The 18,487-nt window shown below is 42.5% G+C and overlaps 1 protein-coding gene across 1 annotated transcript in view; it reads left to right on the top strand.

The window, feature by feature from the left end:
• The window catches only part of SLC29A3 (solute carrier family 29 member 3), a 63,906-nt gene extending 46,110 nt beyond the window's left edge, over positions 1-17,796 (top strand). The window contains exon 6 of the mRNA XM_075348972.1: positions 12,285-17,796. Within this exon, the coding sequence (XP_075205087.1) occupies positions 12,285-12,918 (634 nt within the window). The 3' untranslated portion in view covers positions 12,919-17,796. The remainder of the gene's footprint in view (positions 1-12,284) is intronic.
• The last annotated feature ends 691 nt before the right edge of the window (positions 17,797-18,487 follow it).

Genomic DNA, 18,487 nt, shown 5'->3' with positions numbered 1-18,487 from the left:
GGTAGATGGCAGTATGATAGAGGGTAGTACAGTATGTGTATATGTGGTAATGATGGACTGTTGGTTGTATGTGAGGTGCAGCTGGGGACATAGTTTTGACAGAAGTGATTATATGCAGCAAAGCACTTCCCACGGTTTCCTCAATCTGTGGTGTAGCCTGATCAGTGCTAGTCATGTGTGGTGTGACCATGAGTAATGGATAGGAGTAAACATGACGTCTGTCACTTGAATCGCCGGCACGTTATGTGATCCCTTCATTCGGTTCTGGTGACTGTGACCTCAACACATCTTAAGTTGTTAGCAACCCATCCCAGCATTTCTCAGGTAATGAAATTTACTGCCACCATGTCAGCATCTCCTAGAGACCGGTAGCCATGCTAGCCAGGGGCATGCAGCCGGCACAAAGCAGGCATCGTAATGTATTTAATATCCAGTAACCTCACGTCCTTCTTCTTATAGCCCTGCTTTCTGCTAGGGTTATAATGGGAGGTTAGGTGATCTGTGCGGGTCCGGTCACCCATGACATGCACAGGACACATGGCCGGACGATACTATTCTAGCGTCAGACACATATATATGTGTGCGGTGTTTTATACTGATACGTATTAAACCAAAGCTAGTGTTCCCTGTATGCTAGGACATGTCAGAGTTCCCCTTCACTTTATCTGTTGTTAAGTTTAGATCCTTTAGCCAGGCGACTCGAGACTAGATTTCTACATTTAGAGTTATAAAAACAATCTCCAAACCGCAGGGTGAAACTGTAGAGTTTCGGCCTGAGGTTACTTTTGCCACAGTTTGATCATGCTTGTTCCATGAGAAACCGAAAGAGAAGTAGAAGTGTCAGCGAGAAGCGGAGCGACAGATGAGTAAGGAGAGTTTCTCAATCTGTGGCATCTGAGCCATTTCCTTACTACAGACCAGCGTGACTAAGAAGAAACTCTGCACAGAGCAGGAGACACATGGCGCTGTCACTGTGCTGCCTGCGATCTCACATTCTGAACATCTTTTATTGTTTTATAACTAACAGGTTCCCAAATATTGTCTTCTGCTGTCATATTGCTCCGGGTCCCTGGACCCTCATCTTCTAAGAAAACATTTCCCATGATTCTGCTGCTGAATTCAGTGGCAAGCATAAAGATGGTTTAGCTGTTGTGTACAGATCTAGATCAGGCTGAAAACATGATTACATAAAATATCTCCCCTGTAGCTTAGCTGCCATCAGGATCGGCTCTCCGCATCAAAGGGTACATTTTGCCCAAATTTTTGCAGTGGTTTTCACCAGTTTTCAACTTGGAGTTGTACAAAAATGTTGCCACTTTTGGCATTTTTATGAGGCTGATGGACAGGTGTGATCCCCGCCATTGAGTAAAGGTGGCACTGAAGAGATCATGATCCACTGGTATGTTCAGGGACAGCGGCTAGCACGGCCTGGTTCTGCCAGGACATTAAAGCCTGAAAAGCACACTATGACCTAATAGATTTTCAGTATACTGTAGGTGATTTTCTTGATCAGCTGACTGTTAGGCCATGTGCACACGGGAGAATGTACCTGCGGACGTTTCTGCAGGTATTTCCGCAGGTTCACGCAGCTACTCTCCAGAATCTGCAGCTATCCATTGCTGTGCTATTTCTGCGGAATTGTTGCAGTAAACCTGCGGAAACAGTATGGATTTTGTGCGGAATTCCTGCAGATTTCCCGCCCTGTATCTCCATAGTGGAAAGGCAGGAAATACGCAGGACAATCACCAGGAATAATTGACATGCAGTTACGTGCGGCTGCGGGAAATTCGCAGCATTTTCCGCAGCCGCAAATACCTCAGCATTGGATACAGCACTCCCCAAATCCCATAGGATAACATGGGGAGTGTCTGTACTTGCGTGAACCCGCGGATTTATCTGAAAAATCTAGAAAATCCGTGGGTTTTCCGCAGCAAAATCCATAGTTACTTTCTTCCATGGGCACATGGCCTTATAGCTTCTGGGCGTGATTGCACCTATTAGGTGACTTCAAGGGGCTACTCCTAATCTCTAGTACTGATGGTGTCAACAAAGGTTTTTATGACCTTTGTTGATAAATCACTGAATAGACCACAGATCTCAGCAAGGGAGCAGCTTGTATAAAAAGCTAAGGAATATCAAGACCTATGGTGGCTCGTTCTCTGTGTATCAGGCCTTATGGCGGCTCGCTGTCTGTGTATCAGGCCTTATGGCGGCTCGCTGTCTGTGTATCAGGCCTTATGGCGGCTCGCTGTCTGTGTATCAGGCCTTATGGCGGCTCGCTGTCTGTGTATCAGGCCTTATGGCGGCTCGCTGTCTGTGTATCAGGCCTTATGGCGGCTCGCTGTCTGTGTATCAGACCTTATGGCGGCTCGCTGTCTGTGTATCAGGCCTTATGGCGGCTCGCTGTCTGTGTATCAGGCCTTATGGCGGCTCGCTGTATGTGTATCAGGTCTTATGGCGGCTCGCTGTCTGTGTATCAGGCCTTATGGCGGCTCGCTGTCTGTGTATCAGGCCTTATGGCGGCTCGCTGTATGTGTATCAGGCCTTATGGCGGCTCGCTGTCTGTGTATCAGGCCTTATGGCGGCTCGCTGTCTGTGTATCAGGCCTTATGGCAGCTCGCTGTCTGTGTATCAGGCCTTATGGCAGCTCGCTGTATGTGTATCAGGCCTTATGGCGGCTCGCTGTATGTGTATCAGGCCTTATGGCGGCTCGCTGTCTGTGTATCAGGCCTTATGGCGGCTTGCTGTCTGTGTATCAGGCCTTATGGTGGCTCGCTGTCTGTAAGGTGCCAGACAGTAATGAAATCGTTTCTGGTGGCAGGTTTTTCTTATGTCACAGTTATGGATTGTGTCTTTACGGGATCCCTGTTTAGAAGCAGATCATGGATGATCTCATTGATTCATTAGGTTTTTGTTATATATGTATATAAGCTACAGTAAAGCAGTAGAATTTTTGCAGTATGTGTATAGTATGTATAACTGTTGGTGTATGGAGCCCTATAGATGTGACTAATGTGTATGCTGGGAGGATTCGTAGTGTTCACTGTAAGCTTTCATCACACATGATGTGAACAAGGCTTTATCTATCATTAGTATGGAGAAAAGGAAGAGAGCTATTGTAGTTCTCTCTGTTGTCAGTAGGTGGCGCTGGGTTGCTTCTCTTCTATCAGAGTGTGGCGTATGATGAAATGTAAAAGAAGCTGCGGTGTTAGGTGAGGTTCACACTTGGTGTCTCAGTACCTTACCACATAATTATGGCTTGTTTAGCCCATTTGCAGCAAAGCTGCATGCCAGCCAGGGTGATTGTGGCATACACTGTAATGCCCATACCCATGTACTTGCTACCAGGCAGATCCTCCAGCACTCTGGCTCTAACATACACAAACCTTTCTGAAGCGGGCACTTTTTTGCTTTTGTGTTTTTTGTTTCTTCTTCCAACAGCCATAACTTTTTTTATTTTTCGATAGACGCACAAGGATATTTTTGCAGGGTAGGGGTTTTGAATGACACCATTCATTCTACCATCCAATGTACTGATAAACTGGAAAAAATATCCAAGTGGGATGAAATAATTAAAAAAAAAGCAATTACACCATGTTTTTTAGATTTTGTTTGTAAGATGTTCATTGTATGGTAAAAATGAGCCATGCACACTATTCTCCAGGTCAGTGCGATTGCAGTAATACAAAGCTTTCATAATTTTTGGTTTTGTTTTGGGTTTTTTTCATTTAAGTGATAAAAAAAATTTCAGAAGTTTGTTAAAAAAAAGGCTTATGTTTTCATTTTCGGAGACTGAAAATGTTTTTTATTTTTCTGTGGATGGAGCGGTGTGACAACTTTTTTGCATGCAGAGCGGATGCTTTCATGGGTACCATTTTGAGTCCTAGGCAATCTTGTGGGTCCTTTTTACTGTATTTTTTTTCAAGTTTTTTTTTTCTTTATGGTGTGTATTCACGCTATCAGGATTCTCTGGTGTCGTCGGCAAGAGCAGGAGGTCACGGGACTGCTATTATGCTATTTTGCATACAGTGGGTATGGAAAGTATTCAGACCCCTTTACATTTTTCAGTCTTTGTTTCATTGCAGACATTTGGTAAATTCAAAAAAGTTATTTTTTTTTCTCATTAATGTACACTCTGCACCGCATCTTGTCAGAAAAAAACACAAATGTAGAAATGTCTGCAAATTTATTAAACAAAAAAACCTGAAATATCACATGGTCATAAGTATTCACACCCTTTCCTCAGACACTAATATTTAAGTCACATGCTGTTCATTTCCTTATAATCCTCCTTGAGATGGATCTACTCCTTCATTGGAGTTCAGCTGTGTTTAATTAAACTGATAGGACTTGATTTGGAAAGGCACACCCCTGTCTATATAAGACCTCACAGCTCACAGTGCATACCAGACCAAATGAGTATCATGAGGTCAAAGGAACTGCCAAAGGAGCTCAGAGACAGAATTGTGGAAAGCCACAGATCTGGCCAAGGTTACAAAATAATTTCTGCAGTACTCGCAGTACTGAAGGTTCCTAAGAGCACAGTGGACACCATAAACCTTAAATGGAAGAAGTTTGGGACCACCAGAACTCTTCCTAGACCTGGCAATTCAGCCAAACTGAGCAATTGTGGGAGAAGAGCCTTGGTGAAAGAAGTAAAGATGAACCCCAAGATCACTGTGGCTGAACTCCAGAGATGCAGTAGGGAGATGGGAGAAAGTTTTGCAAAGTCAACTATCACTACAGCCCTCCGCCAGTCGCACCTTTATGGAAGAGTTTCCCGACAGACGCCTCTCCTTAGTGCAAGAGATATGAAAGCCCACATAGAGTTTGCAAAACAAAACACATGAAGGACTCCCAGACTATGAGAAATAAGATTCCCTGGTCTGATGAGACAAAGATAGAACATTTTGATGATAATTCTAAGCGGTATGTGTGGAGAAAATCAGGCACTGCTCATCACCTGCCCAGTACAATCCCAACAGTGAAACATGGTGGTGGCAGCATCTTGCTATGGGGGTATTTTTCAGCTGCAGGAACAGGACAACTGGTTGCAATTAAAGGAAAGATGAATGCAGCCAAGTACAGAGATATCCTGGAAGAAAACCTCTTCCAGAGTGCTGTGTGAACCTCAGACTTGAGAACTCGACAAACAAAAACCTGGTTTAACACAGTTAATCTGAATTAGCTGAAAATTAACTAGTTTTTAATCCAAAGGTTTCTGAATTGCAAGGTTTTTTTTCAACTACATATTCCAAAAATGGAAATCTTTCAGTTTTTACACTGACCACTGGGGCTTTTTAAGACAGTAAATTCCTGTTGTTTCAGGAAACAACATATGTACCGTATTTTTCGCTTTATAAGACGCACTTTTGTTCCCCCGAATTTTGGGGGAAAGTAGGGGGTGCGTCTTATAAGCCGAATATACGGGCGGGGGTGTGTGTATATATATATATATATATATATATATATATATATATATATATATATATACATACATACTGCAGGGTCCGCTCTGGAGCGCTGCTGGGGGCAGGTAAACGCTGTGGGCAGCAGCGTTAGATCCCCTGCTCCCGCTCATATAATATGCACAGCCGCTGACCATCACCTTGGTGCTGAAATCGCACCGCAGTGACGGGCTGGGGGAGCGGTTCATATTATATGAACCTGCGCCCCCCTGTGATCGCACATGCCCCCCCTGTGTTAGATATGGCCCCCATGCTGCTGGTCATCTTAAAATAAAAAAGCTTTACTTACCCCCTCCAGCGTTTCTCCCCGGTGTCCCTGCTTCCACTGTGATCAGGCAGGCACGCAGAGATGATCTCACTCTGCTGTGCTGATCACATGACCGGCACCGAAAACCAGGAAGTGGAGGAACAGAAGCACGGAGGGAGACAGGAGGGAGATCAGCGCTGGAGGAGGTAAGGAAAGAGTGTTTTATTTTACTATGGGCAGCAGCATGGGGGCGGTATCTAACACAGGGGAACGTGTTCAATCCATAGTGAGCCATAGGCAGCACAGGGGAATGTATGCAATCTATAGGGGGCCATAGGCAGCACAAGGGAATGTGTGCAATCCATAGGGGGCCATAGGCAGCACAGGGGAACATATGCAATCCATAGTGGGCCATAGGCAGCACAGAGGAACGTGTGCAATCCATAGGGGGCCATAGGCAGCACAGGGGAACGTATGCAATCCATAGGGGGCCATAGGCAGCACAAGGGGATGTGTGCAGTCCATAGGGGGCCATAGGCAGCACAGGGGAACGTATGCAATCCATAGGGGGCCATAGGCAGCACAAGGGGATGTGTGCAGTCCATAGGGGGCCATAGGCAGCACAGGGGAACGTGTGCAATCCATAGGGGGCCATAGGCAGCACAGAGGAACGTGTGCAATCCATAGGGGGCCATAGGCAGCACAGGGGAATGTGTGCAATCCATAGGGGGCCATAGGCAGCACAGGGGAACGTGTGCAATCCATAGGGGGCCATAGGCAGCACAGCGGAATGTGTGCAATCCATAGGGGGCCATATGCAGCACAGGGGAACGTGTGCAATCCATAGGGGCCATAGGCAGCACAGAGGGATGTGTGCAATCTATAGGGGGCCATAGACAGCACAGGGAACGTGTGCAATCCATAGGGGGTGATAGGTAGCACAGGGGAACGTGTGCCAGCAAAAGGGGGCTCTATTCAATATAAGGGGGCCATATCCAGATTAAGGGGGCTAATTTTAGGATGGGGGGCTATGAGGGTCATATACCCTATATGATTTGTTAGACGGACACTGGCATTATAAGATGGACCCCATTTAACATTAGGAAAAAAAAAATCTCTTTTCCTTCACCAAATTTGGGGGTGCGTTTTATAATCAGGTGCGTCTTATAAAGCGAAAAACACGGTACATAGCTACAATGATCAGACTCCAACCCGATCTTTTTTATTGAAGCATTGAATGAGCTTGTGCAAAGGTCATTGTGCAGGGAGGGGCATTACTGTCAGTTGTCACATTACATAAAAAAGAAACATTGTTCCAGATCACCTTCCAGGAATTAAATATCCAAAATAGTTCATGCCACGTGATGGTCTAGTAGATGGATTCAAGGCAATTATGTATTATCTGTCATTCTAACCCTGTCTCTGATGATAATGAGACTTGCTGAAAATTCTTACTGAATATACAGGATGTATAGCTCTGATTCATATTTACATTGTGTTTAAGTCACTTCTTTTTTTGTCTGGTGGTATACATTGCGCTATGGTCTTCAAAGTTGCGCATGTGTTCATGAATTTTGCACAAAGTAAAAAATGTTCTTTTGTCTTTAGCCTCTTTTTAGCGCAAAAGTCACATGTTTTACAAAATCTAAAAAAAAACAGAAGCACATAAAATTCTGGTTTACAAAAAAAAAAATCACTTCAGTTGGGGGGTGAGCTGGGGTACACTGGCACAAACAGTTTGCGGTTTTTTGTTGTTTTTTTAAATGAATTTGAAGTAATCTATCTAAAACATCTGGCAAAGCCACATTGATGTTAAATCCAAAAAGTTAACTAATCAGATTCCTTAATGAATTTGTCGCAAATCAAAACGTCAGAATTAAAAGTGAGAATTATTCATGCCTAAAAACTGGCAAAAACACCTTGAAGAAGAGGAGTCTAAACTGCATGAGTGGGCACTGTGAAAAGTGCAAGATTCCTTTTTTTTTTTTTTAATAGAGATCTAGATATGACAAAATACACATAAAACCCTAATTTACTCCCAGATATATGACATAACTGTACATCATGATCGGCAAGGCGTTCCCGCAGATTGACATAGTTACATAACACTGACCCAATCGTTGTCATGGCCGACAGAGGTCAAATAATGACCTCCTGGTCTGCCAGCTACAGTGGCCTGTGTGGCGTTCTGCCAGAGTCACACTAACAACTCTAATGCATTACAATGCACGTGCATTGCAGTGTATTAGAGAAGTGATCAGAGAAGTAAAAGTTGAAGTCCTATTGGACTAAAGCGGGCTTTACAAACTGCAATATCGGACCCGATATCGCTAGTGTGGGTACCCGCCCCCATCTGTTGCGCGACACGGGCAAATCGCTGCCCGTGCCGCACAACATCGCCCAGACCCGTCACACACACTTACCTGCCCGGCGACGTCGCTGTGACCGGCGAACCGCCTCCTTTCTAAGGGGGCGGTCCGTGCGGCGTCACAGCGACGTCACCGAGCGGCCGCCCAATAGCAGCGGAGGGGCGTAGCTGAGCGGGACGTAACATCCCGCCCACCTCATTCCTGCGGTGTCACCCTGAGCGATGTGTGCTGCCGCAGGAACGAGGAACAACCTCGTTACTGCAGCAGTAACGATTTTTGAGAATGGACCCCCATGTCACCGATGAGCGATTTTGCACGTTTTTGCAACGATGCAAAATCGCTCATCGGTGTCACAGGCAACGGCATCGCTAATGCGGCCGGATGTGCGTCACCAATTCCGTGACCCCAACGAGTTCGCATTAGCGATGTTGTAGCATGTAAAGCCCCCTTTAGTATCAAAAAAAGGTAATTTTTTTTAATAAACTCATGTATGTAAGAAAAACAGAAAATAAATTGCCCAAAAAAATTACGACAAAAAATACGCACTTTTAAGTAAAAAACAAAATTAAACAAAAGAAATACAATATTGGTTTAGCCATTTCCGGAGCACTCTGGTCTATGAAGCTGTTACATTATTTGATCTCTTCAGTGGACACTGTAAAACAACAATAAACATAGCAAAAACTGCAAAAACTGTTTTTCATCACATCACCAAAAAAGTGGAATAAAATGCAATCAAAAGGTCGCATGTAAATAGAAGTGGCTTCCCTGAACACATCATCTTGTGCCGCAAAAATAAAGCCCTTATTTAGCTCCGTCAACAGAAAAATAAAAAAGTTGTAGTTAGAATAAAGCGATGCAAGAACAATTTTATCTTGCGCTCTATGCTGAGCACTTAAGCACTTACATTGCAGTTTATGTTTAAATCTCTGATATACGTGATTCACACAATCCCCCATGGAACATTCCCTATTTTGGGTCAGTTGGAAACATTTTGTTTCTGTCTGGCATATGATCTGGCGGTATCTGTCCTTTTAGGCATGCACAAAAGCGCGATTGTCCACAGTTTTGTGCACCTCTGTAAAGTCTGACAGTGCTTAACAGAGAGAGGATAGAGTCCAGAGTAACTTCAGCTGCCCCAATAATGAATGGATCCATCAGGAGTATTATTTGAATCAGAATTTTAAAATGAACACCCCATGTAAGTGCTCTGCTTAGAGCTGAGCTGATCTAAAATATTAAGGACCCCAAAATGCTACCAATTAAAATTTCAACTCATCCCACAAAATCAAGTTCTCTCTCAGGTCCTTCTTCTCTTTTAACAGAAATATAGGGGGGGGTTCACATTACTGATATTACAAAAGCTCTGGAAAAGAGCCATGACCCATCCCCCCCTTTCCAAATCAAATGCAGTGACATGAGCGCTTCCAAATCCATATGCCCCTCTCTTCTAAGCCCCACAATGTGCCCATATCACAATTAGTGTCCACTTGTTTGGCATTACTATAGCAAGGATCCAGAAGCACAATCTAGGCAAAATATCATGGACACTACACTGTATCAGGCACTACAGTTGCATATTTGCATATTCACGCTGCACCTTCAACTGCGTATGTGCTTCTGGAAATCGCCCACGGAGTCAAAATCGTCACTACACCCATAGATGAATTTCTAGAGAGGTGTAATTTACAATAAGGGGTCACTTGAGGGGCATTATGCTTTTCTGGCACTTGGAGGCTCTGTAAATGAAGCTCACAAACTAATCTAGGAAAATCTGCGCCCCAAATGTCAAATGGCGCTCCTTCCCTCCGAGGCCTGCAAGTGGCCAAACAGTACTATATGGGATATTGCAAGTTCAGTAGACATTATTGGGCCTTTATGTATTGCCCTTCGTGATAATGTAAAATCTGGAGCTAAAACAATGTAATTATTTCTTCAACTCTACCCACAAATGTTCAATTGGACTGAGGTCTGACCTCATTGTCACTGAACGAATTTTTTGCCAATGTCGACATATGTCAGGTTGTTTGTTGTCCTGCTGGAATACTATATCTTCCTTTTCATACCCATAGTACTCAAGTGTATAAAGTAATTTATCTTGTAGCTCAGCACTGAGACCACTATAGATCCTGGTCAAGTATCCAATGGTTTTGCCTGTGAAACCACCCATATCATCAGGATTCCTCTATTCCTCTGTTCTTTTAATTTCTTGATCTGTTAGCCCCTTTTTCGCTTATTTCTTCCAGAACCATTTGCACCCATCAGAACCTAGTCTATTGACTTTTGTCTTAACACTCTTCTTATGACAGTATTAAAGTTGAGGCTTCTTTACCTTTTTTCGGGCCACCATTCCAGACTTATGTAACGTGGGTCGCACAGTGCATGCATGGGAGTCTTTTGATCTCACTATTACAAAACATACGAGCCACCTTCACTGCCGTGTTTGTCACGCCAGAACTAATAGACCTTGTGATGACACGACTTATTGACTCCGATATTTTGCTTGGACGTCCATCTCTTGGCCTTTGAATGGATGGACGAACTTCATTTCGTATTCTTCCAACTATCATGGCACTCACATGATGCAGATTGTCAATTTTCTTGGCTGGGAGACCTCTAGCGATGAGGTGAATGATGCTGTTTCTCTTTGCTTGGGAAATTTTCAGGGCTGCTTTTCTATTCGAACCAGTGACCTTTCCCTTGGGAATCAACCTTAATAACACACTGATTTATTGGAGAATATGACAATAGGTTGTAATTTGTAGTATACAGGATGAAAAAGATTTTTCATACACCAGAAGCAAAACAGTAACAATGCAGTGACATGATAAGAATATCCATAACTAATCATATGCTATATTGTTAGAAGTCAAATTTATGTATGAGATAGATTACTATCATTTTGTAGACAATTATCTTAGCTAACGTTCAAAGATGTAGTGGATGGTGAAACATAGAGCCTAATAGTTCAAAACATTGTTACTCTTTTGCTCATCAGTGCAAAATTCTGTGTCACACCTGTGGTTTCATCATGCTCACTGCACCACTAGATGTATTCACTGAGCGATTTAGTTTTTAAAACCGGGTCACCTATGGGAGAGTTCTCCTGTTCTAGCACATCAGAGACTCTGCCAATGTGATAAGACACCCTCAAACCATTCCAGAAAAATCTGCTCTCCAGTAGGCTTTGGTTGGAAGGGGGATAAACAATGTAATTTTCAATTACTCTGGTTGAAGCTGTTAACTTTCCCTTACTCCATCACTGTGATGACTTCTTCCAGTCCAGGGAACCTCTCACCTCCAAAAATGCTATTTATCAGTTAAAAATAGTGGTAATCTGCAGATAAATCTCGTTTAAAGGGAACCTGTCAGAGAGTCCTCTGCCTGACCCTTCCTGCTGGGAATCAGGGGAGTGACTGGAGTGGAGCTGCAAGGATGAACTACTCAGTGCTTCCTCTGCGGTGCCTGCTGCCAGTTTTGTGGTTTTTATGATTGGTGGAACAGCATGCAGAAGCTGATGTTCCACCAGTTGGCGCTCACTTGACTGTGCACTTCATCGAGAAGAGGGTGCTTATTTTTAAACTTCCTCCTTTTTGCTGTACAGCCCAAGTGTCCCCTCTCCTTCGCATCTCTCCTCAGCTAGACATCTGTTTCACTGCAAAATACCGCAGTGGGGAAGTAGCTGTGGCAGAGCTGTGACGCACTATCCTAGGCACTGGACCTCCAGTGCCTAGTGGAAAATAAGGCTCAAGTGGTATGCATGCTCGACTTAATAACCCCAAGAAAAGGTTTCTGTAGAACCCGGTCTTCAATGCAGTAGAGTTGAGCATTCTGGGCCTAAGCTCCATTCATTATCTTTGTAACTGCTTGGAAAAGCCTAATGCTGTACTTGGCTATTTCAGACAGCTCTATTAACAAAGAACACAGTAGAGTCCGAAAATGCACACCTCCGCTCCATTCAAGACTGCATTGCAAACCTTCATTTTCAGACCCCCAGCGATCAGAAAGCTATCTTCTATCCCATCAATAGGGATAATTTATTTTTTGGGGAATAACCCTTTAGACCTTAGCTGGATCAAGAACTAAGTATGTTTACATGCAAGCATGATTTAAAAGAAAAAAGAGGGATGCTTTTTGGAAGACTGTTTCTGCGGTTTATTCATACAGAATAATAATTACTGTTTTCTGTTTTCTTTTAAGCTATTACTTGAATATAAATGAAGAAAGACCAAATGTTTCTGAAGCTGACGGTCCTGAGGAAAGAGTCGACACCTCTTCAACAAAGACAAACTCTCCACCGATACTTCCAATCCTGAAGAAGGTCAAAATGCTGGCTGCTTGCTTGTTTTACACCTTTTTCATTAGTATCATCATTTTTCCAACAATATCTGCAGGCATTGAGTCTGTTGAGAAATATTCAGGCAGTATATGGACCAATAAGTATTTCACACCTTTGACATGTTTCCTCACATATAACTTTGCTGACTGGAGTGGACGGCAGATCACTACATGGATTCAGATCCCAGGGCCTAACAGCAAGGTCCTGCCAGCACTGGTTTTCCTCCGTACCCTTTTCATTCCACTATTTATGTTCTGTAATTACCAGCCCAGGAAACATATATACCAAGTCTTCTTCCGGAATGATGTCTATCCTGTCATCTTTATCACTTTTTTGGGATTTAGTAATGGTTATTTGGGGACGCTATCCATGGTGTATGGTCCTAAAATAGTCTCCAAGGAATACAGCGAGGGCACTGCAATTGTAATGTCTTTCTTCCTAGGATTGGGGTTAGCGGTAGGATCTGCTTTCTCCTCACTCGTTCACTTGATTTGATGTATAAAGAACACGGACTAGAATTTTATTGTATTATTAATTTTTATCCAGAGACTTTATAATGAAACAAAATGAGTTAAATATGCTTAGAAAAATAACTTTTAATGGTTTTAAGTATTCAGTTGTTTCTATGTAACTAAAGATCTAGTGATGTAAGCCTTGATTTTTGACATATTTTACTTTAAAGTGGATCTATTATTATACTGCTCTGTTAAAGGGGGATTCTCAGGTTGTCTCTTGAGGAGTTCAGAGCTATGCAGTCTCCATACTTCCTGGTTGTTTGGGGGTGGGAGCTCCTCCTTGAGAGACAGTTCTGATTAGGAGCTCCATTCTGCTACTACACATTAAGGATCTCAGTGCTTCTTAACACTATATTTCTATATATAAATAACAATTCTTTTGACCAAGAACATGACTCAGGTAAGAGACAGCCATAATTAAGAGACCTGCTCTGGAAGTTGCCAACTCTGTGGTACCTGGACTTGTGATTTTACAAGACTGATATCATCAGGAGTTAATAGAGAAGGAGTGGGAGGTGAGCAGCTAAGTTCTGTATATAAATCAGTGACTTGGCGGGGATGCAAGGAGTGAATTCACTTGGAATGTACAAACAGAGCACACTCGGCCAAGCTCTGGTGGCTAAGCTTCTTGGAAACAAACTGTACGATATGTAAGATAAAAGCTCTCACAGCAGGAGAAAGACAGCAGATAGCAAATGCCAGTCAACTGCAAACATGCTTATTTCATGCTGTCTAAAGCAATTTAATAATATGAGAATATCCCTTTAAGTGGCAGCATAGCATGGAGAAATGTTCTACTTTCTTCGCCTAAATAGTCCAAAATTATTCTGGCCTATAGGAACTATCAATGTTTAGAACCTACTTGTGCACCACAGCCAGAAGTGCCGTGTATATCCATTCTATCAGTGATTGAAAGGCTGCCATATATCACTGTATATACTATACCTTGTTAATCACTGCTTGTGGGAGAGTCTTACATTTTTCATAGCTCATATAGCCCCATATTTTTTGTGCCATAAATGCAAATAGAAGAGCAGACCTGTTACCATACCAACTATTTTGGAGGGTAGAATTACTTGATGACTTATGTTCTTTATATTGTCAATTTCAATGGTGCTACAATATTTTTTGCATATAGTTACACCTCATCTGATAAAATGTTTAATTTTAAATATAGCAATAAAGGGGTTACCCACTACTATGATATCCATAACCCATCCTTCGGAAAGGTCTTCTCTATCCGATCTGTAGGGGGCAACACTTTTACTGATCAGTTGTTACCAGCTGATGTGGGGGGGGGGGCAAATGTAAAGCGTGTACAGGTACACCACAGCTTCCACCGAGTACTGCAGATCTGTTCCTATCAATATAATAATAGTGGACAACACCTTTAATTTATTAATATGTACAGAAAAGTAACAGTAAATATACTGGATTTATTTGAGATAAGTGTTATCAGTACCTCTACTCTTGGTATTGTTGGGACTGGTTGTTTTATGCCAGGTAGTTGGTCTATTCTTCATTTTTGTTTTTTATTGGGGAGAGTAAAAACAAATTTGTGATGTTTTTATAAAATTAGCATTACAGTGTATTTTACTAGATATGCATTTATTTTATAGTTAGTCTGCAGCCTTTATAAATCTTTTGTGAAAGTTGTTAAGAGGTTAGCAGTAGTTGAATGGGGTGATTATGTTGCAGCGGTATTTTGTGATCATGTCTATATCACATGAAAATGTTGTGGATATTTGAGCTTAGAGAGTGCCTTTCACTAATCTGAGGCTTGCCTTTTCATTTAATAAAACAATGGGGATTCACAGATTGGTGATGTATGTAAATATTATTTATCAATAAAACTGCCCAGAAGTGCTCGTACTGTCCCCCCAAAAGGGCCTGTTTCTAGCAGTTGGGCCTGCGTGGCATCCCACAACCCTCTGCCACTGCTCTTGCTGTGATAGAGCGAGATCTCACGCTTTTCACTATCCCAATGCTCCAAGGTATATTACCAACCTGTTACCGACTGTAAAGATGTTACCATTTGATAACAGATTAGTAAAGTTAATGGCAGCACTGAATTAATGGAAAGAGTTAAATCTCGCTCTATCACTAGAGCAATCGCAGAGGGTTGTAGGATCACGCTCTTGATACCTGTATCCCTCAACCTGGAATTTTAGGCTTGAATTTGCTAGAATGTCGTGCCCTTTTGGGGGACATTAAGAGCACTTCTGAGTGATTTTGTAACTAGATTATGTTAAGATAAATCACCTGATCATCTGATACTGTCCACTTTTTTATTAAATAAAAATGGTGGCTCCAGAATGGTGGTAGGTGGTCTTTATGGTCCAGATATAATGTGTGTTTCGATACAGACATCATTCCTAGCTTATTAGAAGTGTTCATCTCTCCTGACGTCTGTTTCCACAATGATGCGGCATACTATCAAATTCTACATTGTTCTTTTCTGCTGTTTTAGTTCCTGGAAGTATAAGAATACATTGACATGTACTGTAAAGATTTTGTCACATACACAGCATCCTGGAATTAAAGGCACTATAAAATGAATTATACAGTCTGTAGCCAGTACTGACAGTATAGGAAATGCCACATTAACTAGGGGACTAATAGCACTTTGATTTGATTCTTGTTTACACTTCCAGGTAAAATAACAGTTCAACATAAGAACACAGATTTGTTTTAAGGTGCCAAAGTCATTGACTTCACACCCTACTTGCAAAATGTAAGAGTAACTCTTATTATGATGCATTCAACCAGCCCACGCGTTTCAGTGTTGACCATCTGCTTGATTTTTCATCTTTACATTGCAGCAACTGGGTATTGTTTAGCCAAACGCGGCATCCTTAAACTTTACCAGCTATTTGGTGAGATGGAACCATTTCAATCATCTGCATTTTGAAAGCTATGGAAATCAAATATACTTTTATGTTTGTTGAGTAATGTCGTGTTCACCTCTCGTATGTTTTTTATATTTGGTGCAGTTTTGTTGTTAGGAAGCCATACTTCAAACTCCTCTATTTTTCCCACGTTCTTGTTCCAATTCAGTAGGACTGGCAGTTTGTTCATCAGTCTTAAAGTCTTAAGGCTACTTTACACACTGCAATATCGGTCCCGATATCGCTAGTGTGGGTACCCTCCCCCATCTGTTGCGCGGCACGGGGAAATCGCTGCCCGTGCTGCACAACATCGCGCAGACCCGTCACACATTCTTACCATGCCCGGCGACGTCGCTGTGACCGGCGAACCGCATCCTTTCTAAGGAACATCCCGCTCACCTCCTACCTTCCTCATAGCGGCCGGGAGGCAGGTAAGGAGAGGTTCCTCGTTCCTGCGGCGTCACACATAGCAATGTGTGCTGCCGCAGGAGCGACGAACTACATCGTTACTGCTGCAGTAACGATAATCGAGAATGGACCCCCATGTCACCGATGAGCGATTTTGCACGTTTTTGCAACGATGCAAAATCGCTCATCAGTGTCACACGCAGCAACATCGCTAATGCGACCGGATGTGCGTCACAAATTCCGTGACCCCAACGACTCCGCATTAGCGATGTCGCAGCGTGTAAAGCCCCCTTTAGGGTGCGTTCACACGAACATATGACTCGCACTATTATCGGATCGCATCACCCGGCGCGGCTGGCTTCTCTCCTGACAGGAGGGGATCTGCTGCATGTATTTCTATGTAGCTGAAACGCTCCTGTCCAGAGAGTGTTCGGCCGTGCCAGGTGATACCTATGCAAGACTCGCCGAGTCACTCGCAAGTGTGACTCCGACCTTAAAGGATCTCTGGAGTAAGATATGCCAAACTAATTTGCTTCTTAATGGATTTGGTGCATCTATCAACTGATGTGCACCTCTGCCACAAATGTTACTCTAGCCAATGGAAGGTATACATTTCTGGAACTTTTCAGGCCACACACTACCCTCTCCCAAACCCGAGCTCCCTCCACTTTCATTAATGGAGAAAGCTGTTCACATAATTGTGGTCTCCGTCTCCAGACTTCTTCAATTTCTGATGTATACTAATAATTAATAACAATAAGAAATAGGGAAGTTAAATTGATGGAACATAATATGTTTTTACGGTTAGAATTTTTAAACTTTCCTTCATTTTTTATAAAAATAACTATGTAACAGGCTTTGCATTTAAAACATCACTTCTACCACACTATCAGATAATATTTAATCCTTTTATTTTGAGACCAGAGTTGGGAGTCAGTATTTTGTTTTTTTAACCAACTCCTTCCAAAACTGTCCAGAGGCCGCCATAAGAAGCTGTTCTGGTTACACAGTAGCATACGTCCAAGCATCACATCAGAGTGGTACGTTGGGGAATACCCCTGATGTATACATCTGACAAGATGGGAACAGAGCCAGATTTGCTTTTCAAAAACTGATTTCAGTTCTCATTTTTGAAGCTGCCTAAAAAATGTCCAATTTGCACTGGTCTGTCTTTCCACTGCTGTCTGTGGGGATTTACTGTATCATGTTGACATCGCTTCTATTGTGTAAAGGAAGCAGCTGCAGCTGTAGCTCTTTGATGTCAGTTGCGATTCTCTTTTTTTTTTTTTTTTACATCGAGTACCCGGCCATATTTGTTTTTGCTGTAATACATGAGGTGCATTATGGTTCATCATAGCTTTGCTGACAGCTTTCATCTCCGAACACTATCTAAATAATTGATCGATATGAGACCAATACAAGCACATGCAAAATAACAGATGTACAGGAATATGTTTACTTTATTTCCTCATATTTGCACGTCTTATGTATACATAATGTATATTGGTGTGGTTATGGTCCAATGTTACAACCTTCTGCAATAAAAATGCTATCTGCTTTTACCTGCCATGTAATGGATGGTCTGAAAATGTTTACAGGTCTGAATGGATGTGTTCACAGGAGGTAAATCAATCCCAAAACTCCAATTTTCCTTAGGCACATTGCATGGAGCAAGTCTTTCTTTTTTTTGTATTCGGACCAAGGTGAGCAGCAGATGCATCAAAGTGCCGGACCCCAGAATTTAATTTCACTGCTCATTGCTGGAATGTGTGTTGAAGAGTAGCAAGTTCTCTTCAGCTTGGTTGGGTCAGATAAAGTATTACTTTAGACAGAAGGTAATTGGATTGTGAAATAGGCTGCGGTGAGATGTGGCAGACGCTCTGGCAGCATTAAAACGATTCAAAAACAGTTTAGATAAGTACGGAACATAGAGATCCCTAACTAGAACTGCTGCCACGGCAGAAGGATGACCTAGTCTTCTGGTGACCTTAAGGGAAACTTGGGATCTGAAATATAAGTTTAGCACAGTTAACATCGCAGATTTTCAGGTTGTGCCGGTGGCTTTTCACCTTCTGAATACTTAACTGGAGGATTTATTAAGGTATTAAGAGCATGTGATATTTTAGGAGCAAATAATGTTCTGTGGAAATGAGTGCTGTATTTCCCGTATGACTAATATGGCGATTTCACTCCCTGCAGAATTTAGCTGTATAATACACAGCGGTGGGTTTTTAACAAATCTAATCCTCATGT

The sequence above is a fragment of the Anomaloglossus baeobatrachus genome, chromosome 5, assembly GCF_048569485.1.
Source record: "Anomaloglossus baeobatrachus isolate aAnoBae1 chromosome 5, aAnoBae1.hap1, whole genome shotgun sequence".
Taxonomy (NCBI): Eukaryota; Metazoa; Chordata; class Amphibia; order Anura; family Aromobatidae; genus Anomaloglossus; species Anomaloglossus baeobatrachus.
The sequence above is the reverse complement of the archived record's forward strand: the minus strand, read 5'-3'. Positions and strand labels throughout refer to the sequence as shown.